At 37.1% G+C, this 24,013-nt stretch overlaps 1 protein-coding gene across 1 annotated transcript in view; it reads right to left on the minus strand.

Moving 5' to 3' along the window:
* Nucleotides 1-24,013, minus strand: part of COL9A1 (collagen type IX alpha 1 chain) — a 127,530-nt gene that overhangs the window by 70,801 nt on the left and 32,716 nt on the right. The window contains exons 6-14 of the mRNA XM_072638059.1: nucleotides 23,681-23,758; nucleotides 22,830-22,850; nucleotides 21,210-21,284; nucleotides 20,621-20,656; nucleotides 20,434-20,496; nucleotides 7,426-7,479; nucleotides 7,104-7,139; nucleotides 2,765-2,788; nucleotides 2,337-2,390 (exon numbers count right to left, since the gene is read on the minus strand). Of these exons, the coding sequence (XP_072494160.1) occupies nucleotides 2,337-2,390; nucleotides 2,765-2,788; nucleotides 7,104-7,139; nucleotides 7,426-7,479; nucleotides 20,434-20,496; nucleotides 20,621-20,656; nucleotides 21,210-21,284; nucleotides 22,830-22,850; nucleotides 23,681-23,758 (441 nt within the window). The remainder of the gene's footprint in view (nucleotides 1-2,336; nucleotides 2,391-2,764; nucleotides 2,789-7,103; nucleotides 7,140-7,425; nucleotides 7,480-20,433; nucleotides 20,497-20,620; nucleotides 20,657-21,209; nucleotides 21,285-22,829; nucleotides 22,851-23,680; nucleotides 23,759-24,013) is intronic.

Consider the following 24,013-nt stretch of genomic DNA (forward strand, 5'->3'; position numbering starts at 1 on the left):
ACTGAATGATTTCCATCTCTCGAGCTAATAAAATTAGTCTAGACTAGAACAGAGGAAAATAGAAAAGTCAATTCTATTGGATAGCGCATTTAAATATCTGATATGAAGGAAAATTAGAAAAAAATTCTTCTATTTGATTTGTATAGTTATTGATAAAACCAGCAAGTATTGATAGTACTGTGAATAGTTAATTGCAGCAAAAATATTTTCCTCATCATGAGAAAATTATCCTCAAAAGAGAAATACATTAGTCTTTGCAGTTAGTGCCTGCCTCATGCCAACATTTTTCATATCCCTGAGCTGTTATTATACTCACTGAGAAAATTCCATGTAAGCTATGAAGATGACAGTGTGTTTTAACTGATCTTGAACTCAAAGTTTACCCGTGGCATGAGATTTGCTTTTTCTTATTATTCTGCCACAAGAAGTCACTAACAACAATTTCAATCATTTCCATCTCCATCTTTCTCTTTCTCATTTTTCCTAAGCCTCTTCAGTCTTCACTGCAAACTCCAATACATCTGACCTGCCTTTTTCTCCCACCCTATCATCTCTGCTCTAGTGTGACTGTCTGCCTTTCACAGTCTTGATTTTAAAGTTAACCAATTCTAATACTATGTATTATGCTAGTACTGTGAAGAATACATGATATGATCTCTGCCCTTTTGGAGTTTCCAAATTCTAAGCATTCATAAGATGTTACTATAACAATTAGGAAATGCTTAGTATAAGAGTTAATATTTTGAATATTTTACTTTGGCATACATAGTGTTCTTTATCCATAGTTATGTCTTTATAGCAAAGAGGATCCTCATAGAAAGTGTGTTGAGTAATATACTAAGATTTCAATGGATTCTGAAATCCAAAATGGATTTCAATTTGATAATGTACCAATTTTAATCCGATACCCAAAACTTTAATCCTAATCTATGTAAATATGATTTTTGGTAGCTCTACAAGGTAGGGAAGAATTGTAGATCAATATAATGAGCCTTGGCTTTTCATATAGAAGTCCTAGATTTGAATTCCAGTTAGAGGTTCTCTAGTAAAATGTTTTAACCATCAACTAGGGGAGAAGGGAAATGTACATATAACACTCTTAAATTTAATTTGCATTATTAACACTTTCTTAAATCTAGACAATCAACAAAACAATAAATTAAACCCTAATTTGTAACTTTGTCCATTTCCAGGGCATAAACACTCAAACTGAAAATGTAACAATTAGTTCTCACAAGCTAAGTTAGAGCTAGTCCAGCATATTCCTGATTCCAGTTCTAGTATTGTGAGATTTTAAGCAAGTTATTTCAACTCTCTGAGCATCAGTTTCCTTATCTGTAAAATGGGGTAATAATATACATGCTTCCTACCTCATAAGGATGTTAGGGAAGTCAAATATGATAATAGATTTAAAGTATTTTAAAAATCTTATAATATATACAAATATCTGCTATTACAATTATCATCGTATGCATGATAGCTTAACATAAGCGGTCATAATTTTAAGCCATTAATTCTTCATTTCCTACAAATGATCTAAAGAAAAGAACCTGGCTTGGGGATTAAGAGACTTGTTCAATCATGTTCAACTCTTTATGACCCCATTTGGGGTTTTCTTGGCAAGATACTGAAGTGGTTTGCCATTTTCTTCTCCAGCTCATTTTACAGATGAGGTAATTGAGGCAACCAGGATTAAGTGACTTGCCTAGGGTTCCACAGTTAATAAGTGCTTAAGGTTGAATTTGAACTCAGGTCTTCCAGACTCCAGACCCAGAGCTCTATCCACTGTGTTTTAATCACTGTTAGAGGCTTTACTCTGCCATTAATTAGTTATATAACTTCTGGCAAGTTACTTGGCCACATGTGGCAGTAACTGCTGTATTAACACTAGACCAATAGTTCTCAAACTTTTGGTCTTGGAACCCCTTTCCATTCTTAAAAATGATTGAGGATTCCCTTCAAAGGGCTTCTGTTAATGTGAGTTATATCTATTGATATGTATTATATTAGGAATTAAAATGTCTTAGTAGTATTATAAAAATAGCTTTGAACTTATGAGCCCCTGGTCCCTGGACCACACTTTGAGAAACAGTACTTTAAAGCATTGCTGAAACAATGAAAATAAGGATATACTGGACTATACTTGGAAAAAAAGCAGTGGACAAAAGCAAAACGTCACACCTATACCAAGAGCCCATCATTATTATGAACTAAAGACTATACTTCTACATCAACAAGTTTTCAAGGAATCATACATATTTATAATAATTTCTTCCTTATTGATATCTGCTAACAAGTCCACAAACATTTATTGAAAAGTAATCCATGATACTCACAGATGGTCCCACACGACCAAGCTCTCCAGGAAGTCCTGATGCACCGGGAGGTCCCTAAAGTCAATACATTAAAAGAAGATCAGTAATTTTTAAAAATGCTTTGTCAAATTGTGTTTAAAATCTGATTTAGAGATATGTGACCTTGGCAGCTTAGTCTCCCAATGAGATAGTAACACATTTCATAAATGACCGACTGACATTTCATAAACTAATCCAAAAGCAAATTTCTACCCTGAGACACATAGAATAACAGTATTGCCACAAAACAGGGAAATATTTACAGTCACCAGAAGAAAGGCTTACAACAAGATTACTGCAGGGTAGAATATTATTTATGGAATAAAGCTAAATAGAACAAAATGTGGAACATTCTTTTGTCTAACCTCCCCTTTTTAAATAAGCTAAATGTTCTATGAAATGATACTTACAGGTGGTCCAGGAATACCACGACCCTGAAAAATGAAAATTTTGTTAGTTTTTTATAATATAGTCTATCCATGTATGTGTAAATTGGCATATGGAGATATTTCTTAAAAATAAATTATATGGAGTACTGTTGCTCTATAAGAAAAAAGATGGTTAATTTTAGAAAAACATAGAAAGACTTGCATGAGATGAGTGAAATGAGCAGAAATCAAGAAAATGTGGTACCCAGTAACAGCAATATTGTTTTAAGAACAACTTTGAAGGACTAAGTCATTTTGAGTATTATAAGACTTACAAAGGAAGATGCTATCCACATCTGAACAGAAGTCTGCATAGCATGGCTTTATGAGCACACACACACACACACACACACACACACACACACACACACACATTTGTGCCTACTGGTAACCTTCTCTAGGGCATGATGGGGATGGAGGTAAGGAGAAAAATAATAACAAGTGCACAGCAGAATACAAAAGAAAACTTAGAAGGAAGCACAGAAAGTAGGATAGCTTCGAAAACAATGCATAGTATTTATTACATAGTGTTTGGGGTTTTTTAAAGCAAAAGTATGAAATGGAAGTTCATGGTTTTATATTGAATTCTCTTTTTGTGTTGTGCTGTGTACATAGAAATATTCTCTTTTTTCTGCCTTTTGGTATTTAAGTTCAAAATGAATAAAAATTTTTAAAATAAATTATAAACTACACCACCAAAGATAGACATTATTAACACTAGCCTATGTTAAAAAAAAAAAAAAAACTTTTAATATGAAGTGAATTATTTGTCAAAGAAAGCCAAACAAGTCTTCATTTCTAAAAGATTTTGTTCTTAGAGTATTCCTAAGGGGGATAAGCTAATCAGTTAGATTTTTCTCCACAATATTTTATTACAAGGACCTATAATTTCAATAATGTGAGTACTCCTTCTAATGACACAGATCACTACCACTTTTCTCATTTTGGAGATGATGTTTATGGGTTGTGCTGATGAAAGGAGTTACCATCCTGCAGTCAGTCACTCAACAAGGATTTATGAAGCACTTTCTATGTGCCAAGAACTGTAGCTGCTAAGTGCAGTGGGGTGCTCCTTGAGTGACACAAATGGCCTGTTATCTGTTGCCAGGACAGTACTAAAAATCTTTTTAGTATAACAGAACCTGCCAGAGCTTGAGCTTAGTTGGCAAGAACCCAGGATCACCTGTACACCATAATGAGGCAGCAGAGAAGGGCTTGAGAGAAAGAATTAGCAAAATGTTCCTTTTTAAATGTTTTCTGTATGTTCTGTAAATGAAGTCATACAGTCTTACTTATAAAATACTGACAGTCATAATTCACATTCATAGGGTGTCACATTTGATGAGGATATAAAATGCTATTTTTTCATGTTTTGAAACGCAATTTATCTTCACGTAATTACGACTACAGGAGAATCAATAGGATAGAAACTGAATCTATGCTTTCACTGGAATAGGTAAGAGATATGTCAAATTAGCAGGACACAAGCAGCCTGCAAAACTCCCCAGTGCTAGCAGAACCAGATTAAAGTATAATTGGGAAATGTTTAACAAAATAAATTTTAAAAAATACAATACAATGTCGATAATGTTAATTTGTGGTTTTCTAAGGGATCTCTTTCTATTTGAATTTGATACTACTGGATAGTAAACTCCCAAGTGATAAAACTCCCTCTATTAATGCAGGTCAGCATCTTCAATGTGCAGTCTCAGAAGGCTGACTGAAGTACTGACAGTAATTTACCAGGGTCACACAGGTAGCATGTGTCAGAGGTGACACTTGAACTAGGGTCTTTTTGACGTTGAAGTCAAGTCATATTCACTATGCCCAGCTTTCACTTTTATAAATTTATGAATGTAATGTGTTAGTTCCAAAGAGACTTGAGTTAAATAAAAAACAAGTTTTCTAGGTATTCAAGAAGCACAGAATAGTCATTTCTGTGCCTAAGAAGAGAAATCCACCCTTTTAAGCAAATAGAAATTTATGCCACAGACTTCTTTGGCTCCAGGAGTTATGAGAATTAAAAGTGCCCCCTCTACACACTTGGCCATACTGAATTTGACCTTAAAGCAAGTTATGCTGTCTCTCTCCTGTATTACTTAGATATTTTTGGCACAATACTCTCCCTAGAGAGCCATCCTCTTTCCATTCCTTCTCAATCCAATCTTTTTCTCCTGGGATCTCTCCTAGCCACCTTTGCAAAGTATGGCACAATCCATTATAATGGCCAAATTAGTAATCAAAGGACCTGAACTCCACTCCTCACTGTACCACGGTACCAAGGTCAGTGTAGCCATATGACCATGTGCAAGACACAACTTCACTGAGTTTCAGTTTTCTCTTCTGCAAAATAAGGAAGGGGTAAGGAGAAAGGCCTGTCCCCTGCCTACCTCCTAGGGTTATTGTGAAGTTCTAAATAAATGAAATAATGTGTGTAAAAGTGTTGTGGAAACAATAAAATGCAAGACAAATGTAGGTGAGTTTTGTTACGTGGGTTTCTCTTAAATCTTCATAACTGAAGCATCCAGTAAAATCTGTAGAGATTCTTTTGTTGAAGACTGTCTATACAAGCAAAGAATTTTTTTAGTTGTTTTCTTTTTTAATAGAAGAGGGCCTTTTAGAGGGATGTGTGCATTGGGATTTGGGAGGGTTGAAGGAGAGTTTTAGAGGGGTATATGGACTGAGATTGGGGGTGGGGTAGGGAATGGGAGAGACTCTTACAGGAGTAGGTGAAGTGGGGGATGGAAGGGGGGAGAAGGTTGTTGTTGTGTTTGTCCTTCTTTGCCAAAGAAGACCATTCCATCAGAGAAATGATGACAACTTGACGTTGTTTTGAGTGAGGGAGGGCTGTGCAGGTCACCAGCCTCACTTCTCTTCCAGAGCCGACTGAATCCAGTGACCAGATATTCATCAGGATGACTGGAGATGGCCCAGGATGCAATGGGAGACCTTGGCCTTTTAGGCTAAGGCCTTTTAAGATACTCACGTAAAATGAAATGTGAAATCAGTATGAAGCAGGAGTTAAGTGGAAGGAAGCATCTGAATAGTGTGAGTTGAAGAAAATAAAAGGGGGGGAAGGTAAGTGAACAGGGATAGGGTAAAAAGAGAGGCTGAGAAAGAAAATAATGAATAAAACAAACAATTAGTTTGATAATTTTAACTGAATTGGCCAGTTATTCACTCCTTCATTTAGTCCTTCATTAAGGGAATTTTTATTTAGTTACCATTATGCACTGGGCTGGACAATAAATCCATAATAGCTGAGACAGAGCAAAAGGTAAGCAATGAGTTTTCAAAAATATTATTCATTAGATGCGCTTTTGTAACAATAGTTATCAAAGTTATGCTTATTTGCACATATTCCTTATACAGAACATCCAGACTTATAATAACATGGAAGTGATATGTTTTGTTAAAAAGAAAATGAAAATGTATTTGTTGACATACTAACTACTAGTCAGTTGTTTTCAAATTAACAAAGAGATTTGGATTTTACAAATTTTACAAATCAAGAGATTGGGTTGGAGAAAAAGTAGTGCAAGTTATTCGATTCAGAAAATAATTCATGGTATATGAAAGTCTGATAGAAAAGTGAACAGATGCTGGCATATAACAGAGGAAGCTCAGAGCAAAAGGGAAGAAGAATGCAGAATTTAAAACTAAAAATAACAATTTGTGAACAAAGAGCCAGTGGATGAAAAGCAGTTTGCCAGCTCATTCCTGCTATGAGGCACAGTTACAGTGATCTATGCTGACGGCCTGGCCCCATCAGTAAATCTCAGACTAATGGTACAATGTGGAAATGACAAGTCTGAGAACAGGATAAGAACTCCCAGGAAAACTGTTTTTCATTAGAGTTAAAACCAAGATGCAGGGAGGTTACCACAATTTATTCATGACTATTGGACCTCTGCTCTTGGTTTATCATGGGATATGGTTTTTCTCTCATGCAGCTATGCATGAATGATTTTCTTCCATAAGAAAAGATTAGGTTTCCTAGAAAAGGAGTACTTAAGAAGACTGAATAGTAACCAATCAATCCCTGAATACTGTACTGTTCACCTATGCACTTTATAATGCCCATTTACATTTCTCTAGAATTATTCCACTCACAGAAAGAAGTAAAATCTCATTATAATGAATTTCAGGATGCTGTTCCTCTTAATCTCATGCAATTAATTGCTATAGAATATTTGTTTTACCAGTCAAAACTTTAACTATATTTCTATGTAAAATGTTTCATCAGGAATAACATAGAGATAGAATTAAACATTATCAGGCTTTAAATACATTCCTACAGGATTTAAAATCTTTTACTTACTGGAAATCCACGTGATCCTGGGACTCCAGGTTCTCCCTAAGAACATAAAATAATTTATTTTTGTTTACATTTTCAGAAGAATATGTACACATGTGAATATGTGTGGATATATATGTAGTGTGAGAGAGGGAGGGTGTGTTGGGAGTGAAGTTTGCCTAGCTAAGATATAATGGCATCTTTATAAATGAAAAATCATTTGTGTGCTTTTCAAAGACATTTTTTCCTCAATAGGATTATTTCCATTATTTGAAAACTAAACTGATATACTTCAGGAAATTTTCCCAAGAACGAGTCTTAAACATTTAAGAAAAGGTTAACTTACTTTTTGCCCTCTTGAACCAACTGGGCCAGGTGATCCATCAGGTCCTGTCAAGCCCTTTCAAAATGATATATGTAATGGTCAATGTCATCTCATATAATTCTTTGGTAAATTGCTACACAAGTAATTCTACTTAAATGCATTAAATATTGTTATGATGCTTCCAAACTAATGGTACAAACAGCTTCACAGAAATACAACTCCATATTTTATTCAAAGAATAGCAAATTCTAATGACTTTTGCCTGTTTATGAACTGTGAAATTAAAACAATCTATTAATAAGTTTTGATTTGACAAGGACATGGTGACCAATTCAATCTTTTGCTTTCTATATGAAAAAAAACAACTTCTTTCTGGTCCATTGAACTAGTTTATCACAATGCTCAACAAATCAGCTATATTTCATTGGCTCCCTGTATCTCCATATTGTAAATATTATATGGATAACTCATTATGACATAAAAGCTTTCATAATTAAGTATAATCAGATGCAGAATATTCATTCTTGTCTTGGCTCTACCATTCAACTGGTAGCTGTACTTTATTTTCTCTATTTTTAAAATGGAAATGATATTTGGACACTTGCCATCTCCCTACTCACAATAATATTTTGAATTTAATGAAATGTTTTTAAAAATATTTTTAGCTCCTCAGAAGAGACTCTATAAATTGCTGTCATTACCACGTAGAAACCTGATGCATTTACTTCCTTTCATTTGTGCTAAATTAAATGTAATTTCATTCCTGACAGAACATTTGTGGTTCAAGGGATATATAATAGTCTCAAAAGTAATGCTTGAGTAAATTTATTTATCCTTTTGGTTGTAATGTATCATTCATGCCTGAGTCTATATTCTTCTCATTGGTGCAAGGAACTTCTGAATATCATGGTGGAAGGGGATTAGAGGTTGAGTCAGATCCTGACTTTGTCATTAACTGGTTATGCAAATGAAGGCAAGGAACTTCTCACCATACCTCAATTTCCTCATTTGTAAAAAGAGATGGACTAGATTTCCTCTAAGGTTTTTTCAGCTCTAAATCCTGTGAAATGTGAATACCTTTATTCACATGCCATTAATTCACATTCACATGCCAAACAAATCCTGTTTATATTCAGAGCTTAAACCTATTGTTACAAAATCCTATGTATGTAATATAATTTGTAGATACCTCATCATTGTCTCAGATTCCCTGTACTGGGAAGTATTATGGTATAATGGCGAGCACGCTAGATCCAGTCAAGAGAGATCTAAGTTCAAACCCACCATTAACACTTACTAATTGTGCGATCACAGTCAAATTACTTAACCTGTCTGAGTCTCAATATCCTGATCTGTAAAATGGAGATGAAAACAATGTCAAAGCAACTTAATCAGAGGGCCACTAGAGAACCAAATGAGATAATAGCTAGCTAGCACTTATAGAGAACTTTAAAGTTTGTAAAACACTACAAATTTTATCTAATTTTATCCTTACCAACCTTGGAAGGTAGCTGCTATTACAATCTCCATTTTACAGATGATGAAAGTGAGGCAGAAAAGATGGGTTTTTTTAAGTGACTTGTCCCAGGTCACTGACACCAGATACAGCATTCTATATGTATTTAGATATATAATACACTTTGCAAACTATAAGGTATTTATACAAATGAAAACTATTAATCTTTACTCTATTTCAGTTAATTTTTGATTATTGAAGTATAGCTGAATTTAGAAAAACATGGTCAAATATGTCTAAGTTTCTATATTTGATATGTCATTTTCCAATTTTTAACTTTTCTTTATTATTATTTATTTCTAGCTATTGGTTGGCAAATACAATAAAACAACCATTGCAACCATTTTTATTTAGTAAAAAAACAAAAGAGCACATAATACAGTCTGAGAATCACCTATTATCCAGTTTCTAACAGAAATTATTGAGCAACATTAGCTTGGGAATAGGGGTGGCAGTGTAAGAGAACCCTTGAAAAGCCTGAGAGCAATAACCAAATAGAAGATCATTAGGGAGAAAAAAATACATTAAACCTGTCATGTTCTCTGCCTAAAGGCATGGAGGAGGGTGATTTTATATTAATTCATTTTGAAATTTTATTTCATTGCTTGTTACTTTATACTTCTCCACAGCAATTAATTTTCTGTAATAATCATGTAGATAAAGGAAATGAAAAGGGAAAGATCTGAGTTCATAAAGTTAATTACTGGACATTTACCAAAGGGGAGAAAAATCAGACAAGCAGAACAGCAAGAATTTTTGACAAGCTTTCTTTAATTTTTTTTAAGCTCTGTAATCTAATTACAAGATTATAATTTGGCAACAGGACAAAAGGCCACTTGCTGAGTTCTATTATAACATAAAAACTGCTATCTTAATTTTACTCAAATAAATCATGCTTTTCTTGAGAATAAATGCATAAAATAAGATAAATTTTATAATCCTAGGACCAAATATGACTGGCACAAGAATGTCACTCATTATAACTTACCTATAAGCACAGTCCTATGCATAAAAATTGTAAAACCAATAGAGGTGAATTCCCAAGAATTGAAAAAAGAGTTCTGCTTTCAAAGAGCTCATAATCTAATGAGAGAGACAACATACAAACAGATATGTACAAACAAGATATATACAGAATAAATGGGAGATAATCTCAGAGAGAAAGCACTAAGATTAAAGAGGAATGGGAAACGCTTCCTGTAGAAGGTGGACTTTAGAGGCTGTGGTTGTACATGGTGCATCCTTCACTCCTGAAGAGGACCATGACACCAGGAAGATGATGACATGACTTGCAATTGAATTGGATTTAAGTGAGGGAGGGCTGGACTTTAGAGAAGATTTGCAGAAAGTCAAGGAGGCCAGGAGGCAGAGATAACTAGGGAGAGAGTTCCAAGAAGGAGGCACAGCCAGTGAAAATGGCATGGGGTTAGGAGATGGAGTGTTGTTTGGAGAAACAGCAAGTAAGTCAGTAACACTGGATCAAAGAGTATATGGAGGTTAATGACTTGTAAGAGGAGTGGAAAGGCAGGAATGGGATGGGTTTGAAAGTGAAATAGGATTTTACATTTTATCCTGGAGGCAACAGAGAACTTTGATAAATGCTTTTTGATCAATGGGTTGATTTCTTCCTGCTGTCTTTTAATTTTTACTCTTCTGTTATTTCTTATTTTCATTGCTGCTTCTTTTAGAAAGGGTGATTTTGTTTTGTTTTTTTCTCTTTGGTTTGGACAAAAACTGGAAGGCACTTTCTATAGTTCTTAGAATTCCCTTAGTTTTTCTGAGAAGTAAAAGGCTAAGAAATCCTTTCTCTCTTGTGTTTGATGCCTAATCAGAAGCAGCACAGGAAGAGTGAACCCATGCAATCCTGGAAAATATCTTTATTGTTCAGTCCTACCTTGCTGGACACTCTAAGCTATAGCTTCTCCTTTTGTTCCCAATATTATCTTTGAATGAGTCAATGTCTTCTCCATCTCTTGAAACTTAATTCTGCTACTTTCCCTTTGATGCCTTCTCTGCCTGACCATAATATGTGTGTGACTTAATATTAGAAATCATTAAAGCTGAGTTCCTAATGAAAAGTGATTATCTCATTAAGCAAATTCTCATTTTGGTTTTTGGTGCATATTTGTCTTTGAATGGAACTGACTCCAAAAGTCTCCTGAATGAGATCTATAACCTGAAAGAATTCAATTGAAATATCCACAAAAGAAAATGTTCATTGTCCAGACTATGACATACAGTCAAATGGATAGCCCATAGAGTTGATCCATCAGTACCTATATCTTCAAGAACGCTGGGATAGATGTTGAATTAGACCCAGAACATCATAGGAAGAAGATATTGGGCTGGATGGACTTTGAAAAACAGAGCTAAAATTTTAATGACCCCAAGAGTCTCTCTGAAATAGAATCCCATCTTTTTTTAATGTGAATATTCTTCCAAAGATGCCATATGCCTGGATATCATGGAATAATACTACTGTACCCTAAAAATAAAAGTTGTGTATCACCCAAAGGACATTGGGAAGGCTCATGCTAGTTCTAAGTAGGCTGCCTTGTGATCAACAAAAAATTGTGTAGGACAAGCAGCATAGAGGATCTGCGAAGAAAAACCAGAAAAGAAGGTAAACCAGGCATGTAACGACATCAGGCAATAGGAGACAAGACAAGTTGGTAGAGTGAAAAGAGCACTGACTCTGGAGTCAGAGGAGCTGGATTCAAATCCCACCTCTCACACCAAAAAAAAAAAAAAAGTGTCCTGAGGCAACCTCCTCCAGTCTGTTTCTTCCTCTATAAAAATGAGAGGATTAAACTGATGGACTCTGAATGGTCTTATAAATCTAGATTAATGATCTTCTGATTAGTGGAAAGCACACATACTCAATAGCACACAATGTCAAGAAATCTAGAGGTTCTTAGTGCATTGGATAGCCTCCCAGAAGAGGATTTTAGAGAAGGCATGGAAAAGAGTTACATGAATTAAGAAGGAATAGATGGATGGATCTGCACCACTGGAGAAATAATCCACATCAATAAGATCACAGCTATGTCTACATACCAAAGTATGATTAATATATACACATATGTTAATTCTGTATGCTAAATAACTTTATATTCTAGTTTTCAAAGAAAAACATGAGTCATTGGCAGCTTCTAAGATGTCCTGCTGAAGTTAAAAGATCCCAAGTTCACAAATTTGATTGATTATGAAGCATCTGTCCATAAAAGGAGTCTCCCTAATGGATCTAATTTAAGTACATTATCCTTGTAGCTTTGGTTTTCAATAAGTGAAAGTGTAATCAAATACACGTATCTACCACTTACAGTTCACTTCGATTTAGATTCACCATGGAGTCAGAGGATTTAGCAATGGAAGAACCTTAAAGATTGACGATTACAATCTAGCCCAGAAGAGGTTGAAAGGTTTCTGCTATAGATAGATAGATAGATGATAGATAGATAGATAGATAGATAGATAGATAGATAGATAGATAGATAGATAGGTACTGTGGCATTATATCATTTGGACCTATCAAATCTCATGATGGAGTGGGGAACCAGAGGACCTGGATTCAAATGCCAGAATTGTGACTTACTACCCATGTGAGCTTAGTTACTTTACATCTCTGGGTCTCAGTTTTGTCCTTTAAAAATGGGAGATGCAACTTGGAAAAGATGGTCTCTACAGTCTTTTCCAGTTTAACATTCTATACGTCTTTGACTGTCTTGCTCCCATCTGATTTTTAATTCTTACCATAAACTTTCCAAATCCTACACATAATTTATGACCCTGAGTAGTTACCATCTACACTGAGTAGTTACTATCTACTATCTACTCAATTTGTACATGTGTACAAGGATTCAGAGTAAGTCTTGCCTGTCAAGGAGTCTGTAGCTTATGTGTACAATCAGCAAGGACTTTACAACATACATCTCTCATACTACTAAAAAGAAGAGGTTGTCTAGAGTTCAAACACTTCAAATCTAAACTGAATTCTAATCATACCTGCTTCAGAAGGGTATTGTAAAGGAGACTAAAATAATTATGTGTCTCTCTCAAGAAAGATATATTATATTAAATACATGCACATATATATGTATGGATGTATATGTACATACATATCCTTGGGAGTTTATACAATTATTTAAATATAATGTACAAAATGTTATATATTGTTATAATAATACATAATTAAATATGATTTTCATATATTATAATAGCACCTACCTCCCAGAGTTACTGTGAGGTTAACGAAATAATCCTTGCAGAGTGTTTTCCAAACCTTAAAGTGCTATGTAAATACTAGCTATTATAAATGTATATACGTATGTAATAGCTAGTATTTATACACATACGTGCATGTATATGTATACTCTATATATACACTTATAATTATGATAATTTCCTTTCTAAGGTGAAATGTTCCCATCAGACTTTTGGGGGACTGCTTTCATTTCTTTTGATCTTAAAGAAAAAGGCATAAATGAAACCAGAATATAAAAGGAGACATGAAAAAGGTTCTTTTTCTTATTCTCAAAACAAATTTACAACAAAACTCTATTAATGTCCTTTCAAAGGGATGTCATGAAGACACATTACCAGAGCAAAGAACGAACTGCTTTGTATGTAGAACTGTTAGAAAATGAAAGTCACAGGTGGAAGATAACATAAATAGACTGTTCCCAACAGTTTACACACTGCCACACTACTTGATGAATAATCCAGAAGTTATACCAATTCCAGAAGAACATTGCAGTTATACAACCATATCATCCATGACTATTTCATAGTTCCCTAAAATTCCACAGAGCATAAATAGCATGATCAACTTTGAATTATCTTGCTTTCAAATGCCTATTAACATTTTTACCTATTGTCCTTACTTAACTCCTTTCTTGATACTGTCAATGATCTCCATACTCAGTCAAGCACAGTCTTTTTGCCCCAAAGGGAGTGAAACAAATAGTGAAAAACCTGGATTCTAATCCTGTCTTTGCCACTACTAATTAGCCGGGGGACCCTGAAAAGTTACTAAATGTTGTTAAGTACCTCAGTTTTCTCATCTGTAAAATAAGGATAATAATATCCAACTTCCTCCTCACACAGTTTTTGTAAAGTTAATTGAGATAACTTATTAGGGAGTGTTTGGAGGAAAAATGCTATACAACTGTAAAATCCCATAGTTATTGTTCAGCAAGATTCTACTCACCACCTTAGACAGATCTTCATATAGCCTGAATCTCAAAAGCCTTCGACATTCTCAGAGGACCTACCTCTACTCAATAGAAGAACTCTAAAAACTACACCCTTTTTTAGGTTTCTTCCATTCCCTTACCCTAATATATAAACTCAAGCTAGATGTAGCCCCAAGATGGGGGATGACTGAGTGAGAAAGCAGATACATCTATATCTTCTTAGTGTTTCTGTTTCTATCATCTCCTTCTATTCCAGGAGACCCACATGAGAATATATTGGACCTCTTTCTGGCTCCACTCCCACCCCTAGAAGAGAATGGATAGATCTCACATTAGAAGGAATGTCTAATCCAGCCCAGATGATGAAACTGAGATCCAGGGGGTTGTTAGACATGTCCACACTCATAACTGGTAGTAACCATCAGAAACAAGATCAGAACCTCTTTGGTTCAGTGTTTGCTTCACCATCAAAGAGACACTGGACCCAAATGGAAAGGTAGGACCTAAGAGATTAGGCGGAAATGAAGGAAGAGGAGGTTTTCCACTTTGTAAATTGATCCTGGTTCTATTGTTAGTAACTGGTCCTATAGAGAGTAAGATTATCTAACTTATATGCCACCTACCTCCATCTTCATCACCTTTGCAAGTAGTTCTGTATTCCATTGATTTAATACACACAATCGATCATCAGCTTGGGGAATATTCAAAACTACAGATCACAGACTTGAAAATTCCTACAGCAAGTTAGGCTTATTAGGATACACAATGACTCTTTCAAGTCATTGTATTAATTAGTTCAAGCCACCAGGAGACTATTTGGGTGCATTAAACTGAATAGCCCTATGGTGGCCTAAAAAAGGTAGTTCCCTCTTCTATGTACCTAACTTACTCTTTAACCAAAGCAGAATGACCAAGAGCTACATAACTGTAATATTGTAATAGTAATAGTACTAATATGTTCCTTCTCTGTCTTTTCCAATGGTAGATTTTTGGAAGATTGTCAGCATATTCAGATCACACCTAAACACAGGTGTGTTGAAGGTCTGAACTCTGATCCAGAAAATTCTTCTATTTGCTAGACATATGACCTTAGTCAAGTCATTTACTGTCTCTAGGCCTCAGTTTCTTCATCTGGAAAAATTTTTCACTAGTCAATTGTTATTAGGAAAGAATTTTGTAAACAAAGTGCTATATAAATGTAAATTGGTGTTATAATTATTACTGACTACAAAAAGAAAGACCATTATTCACTCAAGCTCAGTTTTACTTTTAAAAATCCAGTGAATTCTACATCAAGTTTTTGTAGCTATAGGTAGGTAAATTACTAATGATCATTATCTATTATGTATCTATAATTCCAAGGATCTCAAATGCTCAGTTAATAAGTAAAGAATTAGAATTCCCTACTTACCAAATAAAAATGGAAGTAGAGAGGTCAATCAATTTATCTGAACCATTCTAACATATCAACTTCAACAGATCTTTGATTTCATCAATTTGGATAGATCCTGCTCTGATACAGATCACAACATGCTTTTGTAGGAAGTTTCATACATTACTGTGCTCCCCCCCCCACTCAATGTGGATAGTCCCTTCACTGACACAGATCACAATCCTTCCATAACTCTGTAGCTGGTTTCATACATTGCTGTGGCCCCCTTCAAATTTATCACCATGTGTCCAGTGTTTCACACCTGAGTCTTTCCAAACTTGAGTAGGTCAGTGCTCACTAACAATGCCTTTCTAGTTTGAAGAAACATGCCAGGGTTGTGCAATGTTGGTATAGCCTTCAAGAACTCAAAACCACCTCATAGTTCCAAAGAGGCAATAGCATTTACATGTCTATAGTACTTTTATAAATCTCAAATGAGATAATATTTGTAAAGTACTTAGCACAGTGCTTAGCATATGGTAGGCACTGAACAAATGCTTACTCCCTCCCCACTGGAAAATTTGCAAAGCATTTTACATACATGTTATCTGACAATCTCTTGTTTGACCCTCCTTTCAAATCCCCAATATATGCTTAGACTAGCTACAACATACATCAGCATTCTGCTTCTTCTCAAATTTCTTCTCAAATTTTCAGTTAATGAAGAAGAAATACATAACTTAAGCTCATTATCCAAGGGCCATTTTCCATTCTCCATCTCTATTAAGGATAAAAGAACAAAGAGGAAAGCATGGCAGAAATCATGCTTAAGATATCGCTTCTAGGACTGTATCCCCAAGAGATCATCATAAAAATGAGCAAGGGCCCCACATGTACAAAAATATTGACAGCAGCTCTCTTTGTGATGGACAAAAACTGGAAATCAAAGGGATGTCCATCAATCGTGGAATGGCTAAACAAGTTGTGCTATATGTATGTAAAGGAATGCTATTATGTTTTAAGAAATGATGAACAGGAAGACTTCAGAGAGTCCTGGAAGGACTTATAGGAACTGATGCTGAGTGAAAGGAGCAGAACCAGGAGAACTTTGTACACAGCAACAACCACTGTGCAAGAAATTTTTCTGGTAGACTTAGCCTTTCACAGCAATGCAAGGACCTAAAACATTCCCAGTGGACTCAAGGCAAAAAGTCTTCCACATCCAGAGAAAAACTATGGAATTGGATTGCAGAATGAAGCAGCCCATTTTCTCTTGTGTTATGTTATGTTTTGTTTTATGGTTTCTCCCATTGATTTTAATTCTTCTATGCAACATGACTAAGGTGAAAATGTATTTAGTAGGAATGTATGTGTAGAACCTATATAAGACTGCATGATGTCTCAGGAAGGAAGTGGGGAGGGAGGGGGGAAGGAAGGGGAGGGATGGGAAAAAATCTAAGATATGTGTAAGTGATTGTAGAAAACTGAAAACAAATGAAATAATTTAATTTTTTTTTTTAAATCATGCTTAAGGAAGCAATTTCTTGAGTTCATAGATCTCAGAGACAAAACCAGAAAAGAGGAACCTTAGAAGCCATCTAGATAAACACCTTCAATTTACAGAGGAGGAATCAGAGCCTCAGAGAGGTCAGGTGACTTGCCAAGAGCCCATATAGGTAGTAACTGAGGCAAGTTTTTTGACTTCACATCCAATGCTCTTTCCACTAGACTATACTGTTATTGTGGGTCATCCTTCATTCTGGAAGATAACCAATGACATCAGGAGGGTGATGTCTTGACTTGCAAGTGAAAAGGATTTAAGTGAGGCAGAGCTGGACAAAGTCATCAGTCTCACTATCTTCCAGAGTCAGTGGAATCCAGTAGCAAGATAACTGGAGATGGCCCAGGATGCAGTGGGAGACCTTGGGCTTTTTAAGCTAAGTTCTTTCCCAGGTCTCACTTTCTGTACTATGCTATTAAACTTGGAAATGGGTTATGGAAAAGCTATAGGCTCTTTTCCCTGTAAGAATAAGATTGAGCCTGAGCTGAATTTGGGTTTAGCCTTACCAGAAGGTATAGGAAATAGAGTAGGTGACCTCTGAACATATTTTCATTGGTGTTCTTTTAAAAGACAGTCTTTCTTGTATAATGTTCATTTTAAAAAAGCAAGAGCAAAGAGGATTAAGGAGGATGGAAACATTTTTTTCCCCAAAATCATCTTTGCATCAGAAGGGAAAACAATCTACACAGAAGTCATTTGTTACACTAAGCAACAGGGCTAGTAGTTTTAGTAGTCTCATGCTGACTACCCTTTCCTTTTATTATGAGACCACAATTCAGTATAGAGTGTATCATTATGTGTCAAAGCAGGAGCTGAAATCAAATTAATTATACAGTCTGAGTTTATATTACCCAAAGACTAATATAACATTCCTTTCCCCAATCCTAGGATTCTCCCAATGCCACCACTTTGCATTCATAAAAAGCACAATAAAACATTTTAACATGTAATGGGAGCCAGCCCACCAAAGCATTAAATGGCTTACAAAGATTATCATTGTTACTGACTGTCAGGGAAGATCTTGTTTAATTAAATGTTTTAACTCTCAGGGAAAAGTAGCTGCAGTTTTTCTTAAAGTGCAAGGCCTTGTCTAAAAGTTGAAATCAAAGCAAATTGTTTCTATCTTCAGAGGTTCTTGGAGATTGAAAATTTTACCTTTTTTTTTTTTTTAATCTAGAGCTCTCTTCAGTTTTTAAAGACACGTTGAGGGCTATTAACAGCAGTACTTCCTAAAATGAGTGTTAGGAAGTAAGAGGGACAAGGCATTTAGCCTCCCCAGCAGTTGTACAGTGGGAAGAAATAAATCATTCAATCAACAAGCATCTACTTAGAAGCTGCTACATTCATGTACTGTCCTAGGCACTGGACATTCCTGGGGTTCAGGTGTCCTCAAGGAACTAACAGTTAGCTAGGTGGCACAATGGATAGAGTTTTGGACTTGGAGTCCAGAAGACCTGAGTTCAAACACTGAGACACTTACTTGGCTAAGTTACCCAGGACAAGTCACTTAACCTTAGTCTGCCTTAGTTTCCTCATCTGCAAAATGGGAATAATAACAGCACCTACCTCACAAAATTTTGAGAATCTAATGAAATATCTGTAAAAAACTTTGAAAAATTTAAAGTGCTATATGAATATTACTAAATATTGTTAGCTAAAAGTAGTCCTATTTGCATCTGAAGTTTACTTTGACTTGGACCCTCGAGGAAGGTTTTGTTAGTTCCTAGTTTTATATGGAATTCAGTTCTGTATAGATCATGTCAAGTTTCATCAATGATTATATGTGGAGAATATATGGAAAGGAGTCTCTTCTTGGGATCATTTTGGGTTTTGTTTTTTTTTTTATCGCATGCTCCTGGCTTTTCCCAAGGTAGAAGGAGGGAGGAAAGGCAAGAAAGAGAGAAAAAGAGCTGGCCCCTTACTAAGGAAAATGTGGGTTAAAGTGCTGCCCTTGATATACATTGACTATGTGACCTTGGGCAAGTTATTTAAATTTTGCAGGTCTAAGAATGTCTCCTTAAAAAAAAGTCCCTCTGCCTATGTAGATTAGCACCTTCTCTTGAATTTAGAGTCTGAGAGAATGATCTAGTACCCTGAGATTGAATGATTTGCCCAGAGTCATCCAACTAGAATTGGAACCAAGTTGGTTCTCTATCCATTATGACACACTGCCTCTTAAATATGATATTTTTAGGATACTAGTATTCCTCTTCTTATAGAGGATCTATAACTGTCACCAATCTCTAAGGGTTATTTCTGCCTTCCTGTTTGGGGTCTGCAATGATAATTCAGTTTTTCTTTCTTCCTCTATTATCTTCATCTACCCATAACCCAAAGTTATGGATTTCATTGGAAAGCCAGGAAATTAGACCTGACTGGAGCACAATACTGTCTTGTTCTCCTTCAGAATTGTGTAAACACCATCCATAAGACTTGGAGTCAGAAGAATTATTCTAGACTTAAACTGGAATCAGCATACCTCGTCTCAAATTTTCTAGGTATAACTTGGGGAAGTCTCTTAATCCCCTTAGCCTCAGTTTCCTCAACTGCAAAAACTAGAAAAAGAGGATAATACTGCTTATAATACTGATCTCACTGGGTGTCTATAAGGAAAGAGCTTCTTAAACCATAAAGGGTGTGTGTAAAAGATACATGTAAGTTACTATGCTTCATTCTCAAGGATATTATTTTATCTAAACTCTCTTAAAATCTCCCCCAGTACTTAGCCTTTTGTTATTGTAATAAAAACTTAAGAAAAAAATAGGAAAAAAAGAAGGAAAGAATGAGGAAAAAAAGAAAAGACAATTAAAGAAAAAAACAAGATAACCAGATCTTTTCTTTAACAATACCAAATGGTGAGGCTGAGTCCCAAAAAAAATATTCTCAACATGCTGATTTAAACATCCCCTCTCACAGGTAACAACAAAAAAAGCTTCACACTCAAACCCAAGCCAACTTCCCTGTCTCAAATTAGTCAATTGGAGAATCACTGGACAATGGATTGGGCACTGAGTGGGGGTGACAGAGGAAGCAAAGTTAGTTCAGTAAGAGAAAGACAAGGCACCTCTGTATTCCTCTTTTTGCAGAAAGGAGAAAAAGGCCAAACTGTTCTGAGATTCTCCACAATCCCCTCTCTGTTTCTAAGAGACAGAAATACCAGTACAGGCTGAATCCACTTTCTAGGGATGCTCCAGCTTTCCCCACACTCTAAACCCAGTGCTGTCAAAAAGCTGTCTGCAACGTAGCCAACTAAAGCCAGGCACAAGGTGGCATTCAAAGCCTTGCCATCAATTAGCTCTCAGCCTTCCCACCTCCTTCAACCTTCAACCCAACTCCAGCCCACCCTTCTGCAAGTTCTACCCCAAGTTAGTAACTACGTACTCACATCTGCACCTGGTGTGCCAGGTAAGCCCGGGGCTCCTGGTTTTCCTGGCTCTCCATTGGGACCCTGAGGGGGTGAGGGAAGGAAGAAGGAAAGAGAGATTCTCAAGATGAGGCACTTTTTGAAATAGTAGAGCTTCAAGGCATTTTTAAAGGGAAGGAAGAGGCAGTGATGGAGACCATTCACTTACCGGGGGACCTGGGGGACCCTTTGGACCTCGATCTCCCTAAAGCAAGAGAAGAAAAGGAGAGAGGTATCATTGAGTGACCCAGGGCACTTTCCAAAGCCAGATTGCACACAATTTCAAGGAAACGGGTTGTACAGGGACATGGAGTGTGAAGAGATAATGCAGATGGAACATAGTACAAATAAGACTAGGGAAGGGGGAATGTGACCCTTCTCCCATAGAAATGCCCTCTGTGAGGCAGAAGTTTCTCCATCACCACCAGCAACCCAAAAGCACATACACACAAGAGGGTGCAAAGGTGCCTTTGTCCATGGGTACCGGCAGACCAGTATGTTAGCAACGTGGCTAGTTTTTTCTTACTGTTGGATCACAAATAGAGCTAAGATGATGGAGGTGGGGAGGGAGGGTGCCGGTTAATTTGGGTTTGATTTGGTTTGGGAAGTTTAGGAGTAACAACCCATGGACCCCATCCTACAGCTTCCTGGGGACAGCCTTCTGGTTACAGGATCCAGGGGTGATCAAGGAAGGGAGGCCAGATTGTCTCTGGGTCACAGAATGGGGCAATCTCCCCCAACCCCGAGAAGACACTTACGTCAATGCCATCGATGCCCGGAACTCCTGGGGGACCAGGAGGACCAGGAGGCCCTTGCGGACCCGGGGGACCTCTCTAGTGAAGGAAGGCACACAAAAAACAAGTTAGAGAATTGAGCACCTTGGTACATAACCCCCACCTCCACCTTCCCACTTGCCTCCCAGCCAAACCAACCCAACTTGACGCCCACAGTAGCCTCTGAGTCCTAAGGCAAACCCTGGGCTCCAGGACAGCTGAGTTCTAGGCTCCTTATAGGTTACCTGACTGGTTATTCACCACTTTTTAAAAGAAACATTCTGGGCGGGGTCTCTACCTAGTTGGGTCTCCTACTGTTTTGGCAACTGATCTGGACTCTGGATAAATGAGTCTTAAGTTACCACCTAAGGATTGTGTATTGAATAAAAGCGCAATGAGATCTACCTATTTTAAATCATCTTCAAATAAAACAGAAAGAGCTCATTGGTGTCTGACTTCAATCAAAAACTTTGATTTTGTGTTTGAGTTAAAATTCTCTAACTAGATTCTAAAAAATCTCCAAAATAAGGACAAAAGCTCAAGTCAATCTATAACCTTTGTCTTGCAAACTGAATTTATTTTAATCCCTTTCTTTGATTATCCAGTGTAGAATGGGGGCGGAAACTATTGCTAAATGGAAAGATAAAGTTAAGGGAGTGAGCTGGGAAATACAGTCTCCAGGGAACTTGGAGAAATTCTGTCTTGCAGAAAAGTCTTGCCTTGAAAACTGCATTCAGCTTCACAGTGCAGTGGTACTTTTTATATCTAGCAAAACAAGGATAGCTTACATAGGAACTATTTACATATGTAGCTATAAAGTAGAAATATTAAGAGCATGAACGGGGGAGGGAGGGAGGAGAGGTTTTTGCTGTGATTAATAAAAACCTAACTACTCTTGGTCAAAGCAAATTCTGTTTTTATGATTTCAAAGCTCCATCTGCCTGGCAGGTTACAATGAGAGCTTTGTAAGTGAAACCTCAAACCTCCACTACCGTCACCCACCCCCATCCCTCATACCCCTAGAAGAGGAGGGAGCAGACAGTTAGACTGGAGCCAGAGTCTGCGGATAGGGGACTTTAAGACTGGGCTACCCAGTGTCAGTCATAGATCTTTCAAAGCTGCCTCTCTTACCTTTTACCTTGAACTGAAGGGAGGAGGCTCTAATCTCAGTTCCTTTTTTAGTCAGATGTCCTACATTTGCACTTAGGGAATCTGCCTCATAACTCTGATGAGCCTTAATATAATTTAAATAAAAAACAACAACTACGCACCCATCCAATATCATCAACTTCTTTCCTTTCATCTAGGGTTTCCTGTGAGGACTATCTGCCTGACTTGCAGTCAGTTCAGAGGAGACTGAGTCCTTCCCTGTCCTAGCACAAACTGCAAATGCCACAGGACTGGTGATTACAACAAGAGCTGAGTTTAACGGAAGGAGAGGAGATGATCCCAGTTTTGGACTGTGTTGGACATCCTCTGATAGTCTTCTCCATTTTGCATTTATCAGGGCTCAACAGGTCTTCCAAAATATCTTCCTTTTAATTTTTTAGTTTTCAAAGCAGAACAAAAGAAGACAATACCCACATGCCCAGTGACTGAACTTACCTCCCCATTGCTCAGACTTGGCTGCAGAAGAAAAATAAGAAAGTAAGAAATTGATTACACGAGTCACACAAGAACTTACTTGAGCCAGGCACAAGCAAAGAAAGTGCAGAAAGACCCAAAAACGGAAGGGCCCTTGGTCCTGGGCAGCAATAGCCATGTTCATCGCCTCTCTGGCAAATCCACGGGCTACACTGTCCTCCCTGTTGCCCCTGCTGGCTTTTTAGACCCACAAGACCCAAAAAGTGACCTCCATCAGCACCCTAACTTACCACCCCCACCCACAGGTCTGCAAAGCAAAAGCCCGGGGACACCAACAGCAAAGGTAAATCAGCAGCTGGAGGCGTCTATTTCTTCTGTTTATGAATGATCCTGCAGGAGGGTCACCAGGATTGGAGGAAACCTGGAGGCTGGGGCGAGGCAGGATAGAATGACAACAGTCCCCTTTAACCCTTTCTGCAGAGGCAGTCTCAGGTTGGAGCAACTCCATAAGTGGCCCTCCCAGTCTTGGCTTCTAGGTTCTCACCACAGCTGCCCTAGGCGTTCAGTTTCACCTTCAGCTTTACTGAGAATGACAAGTGCATCCTACCAGGGATAGGCTTTAAGAAAAAAATGGCACACACAGGGAATATTCTGTGCATTTGAAAAGATGGACTGGACATTTAGAAGAAAATACCAAAAGGCCAGCCAGGGATTATGTCAAAGTGGTTCCTGAAAGACAGGCTGGGGGTTTGAGCTTTCTGTATGACCGTAAGTGAATCAGGTGCATAAAGATGCGTAGCTAACTCCTTAAGGGAGGGCAGCAACTAGATAGGTAAAGGCAGCATGGAGGAGGAAAGTGCCCCTAGCTTTACCCGGACTGGAAGTTCATGGCAAGTTTCTCTTCTGGGTCTCAGAGGGTCACAATGGATCAGCAACCATTGGAGTTCAAACTAGAGAAAGACAAAAAAAAGTTCAGCCCTTTTTTGAACAGAAATAGGTGTGCATGAACACCGCTAAAACCCTATTATGATCATTATTTGGCTTAAAGCTCAGCTCCCAACAGGCCACCTCCTATATGAAGTCATCCCTGAGTTTCTAGTTTCTCCCCATTCAATTGTACTTGTCTTTACTTTGTGTGTGTATACAGTTAGGTGTGCACATGCAGGTACCTTTTCACTTCTGTTTTTGCATCCAGCAGTTACTAT

Source organism: Notamacropus eugenii, chromosome 2 (genome assembly GCF_028372415.1).
Source record: "Notamacropus eugenii isolate mMacEug1 chromosome 2, mMacEug1.pri_v2, whole genome shotgun sequence".
Classification (NCBI taxonomy): domain Eukaryota; kingdom Metazoa; phylum Chordata; class Mammalia; order Diprotodontia; family Macropodidae; genus Notamacropus; species Notamacropus eugenii.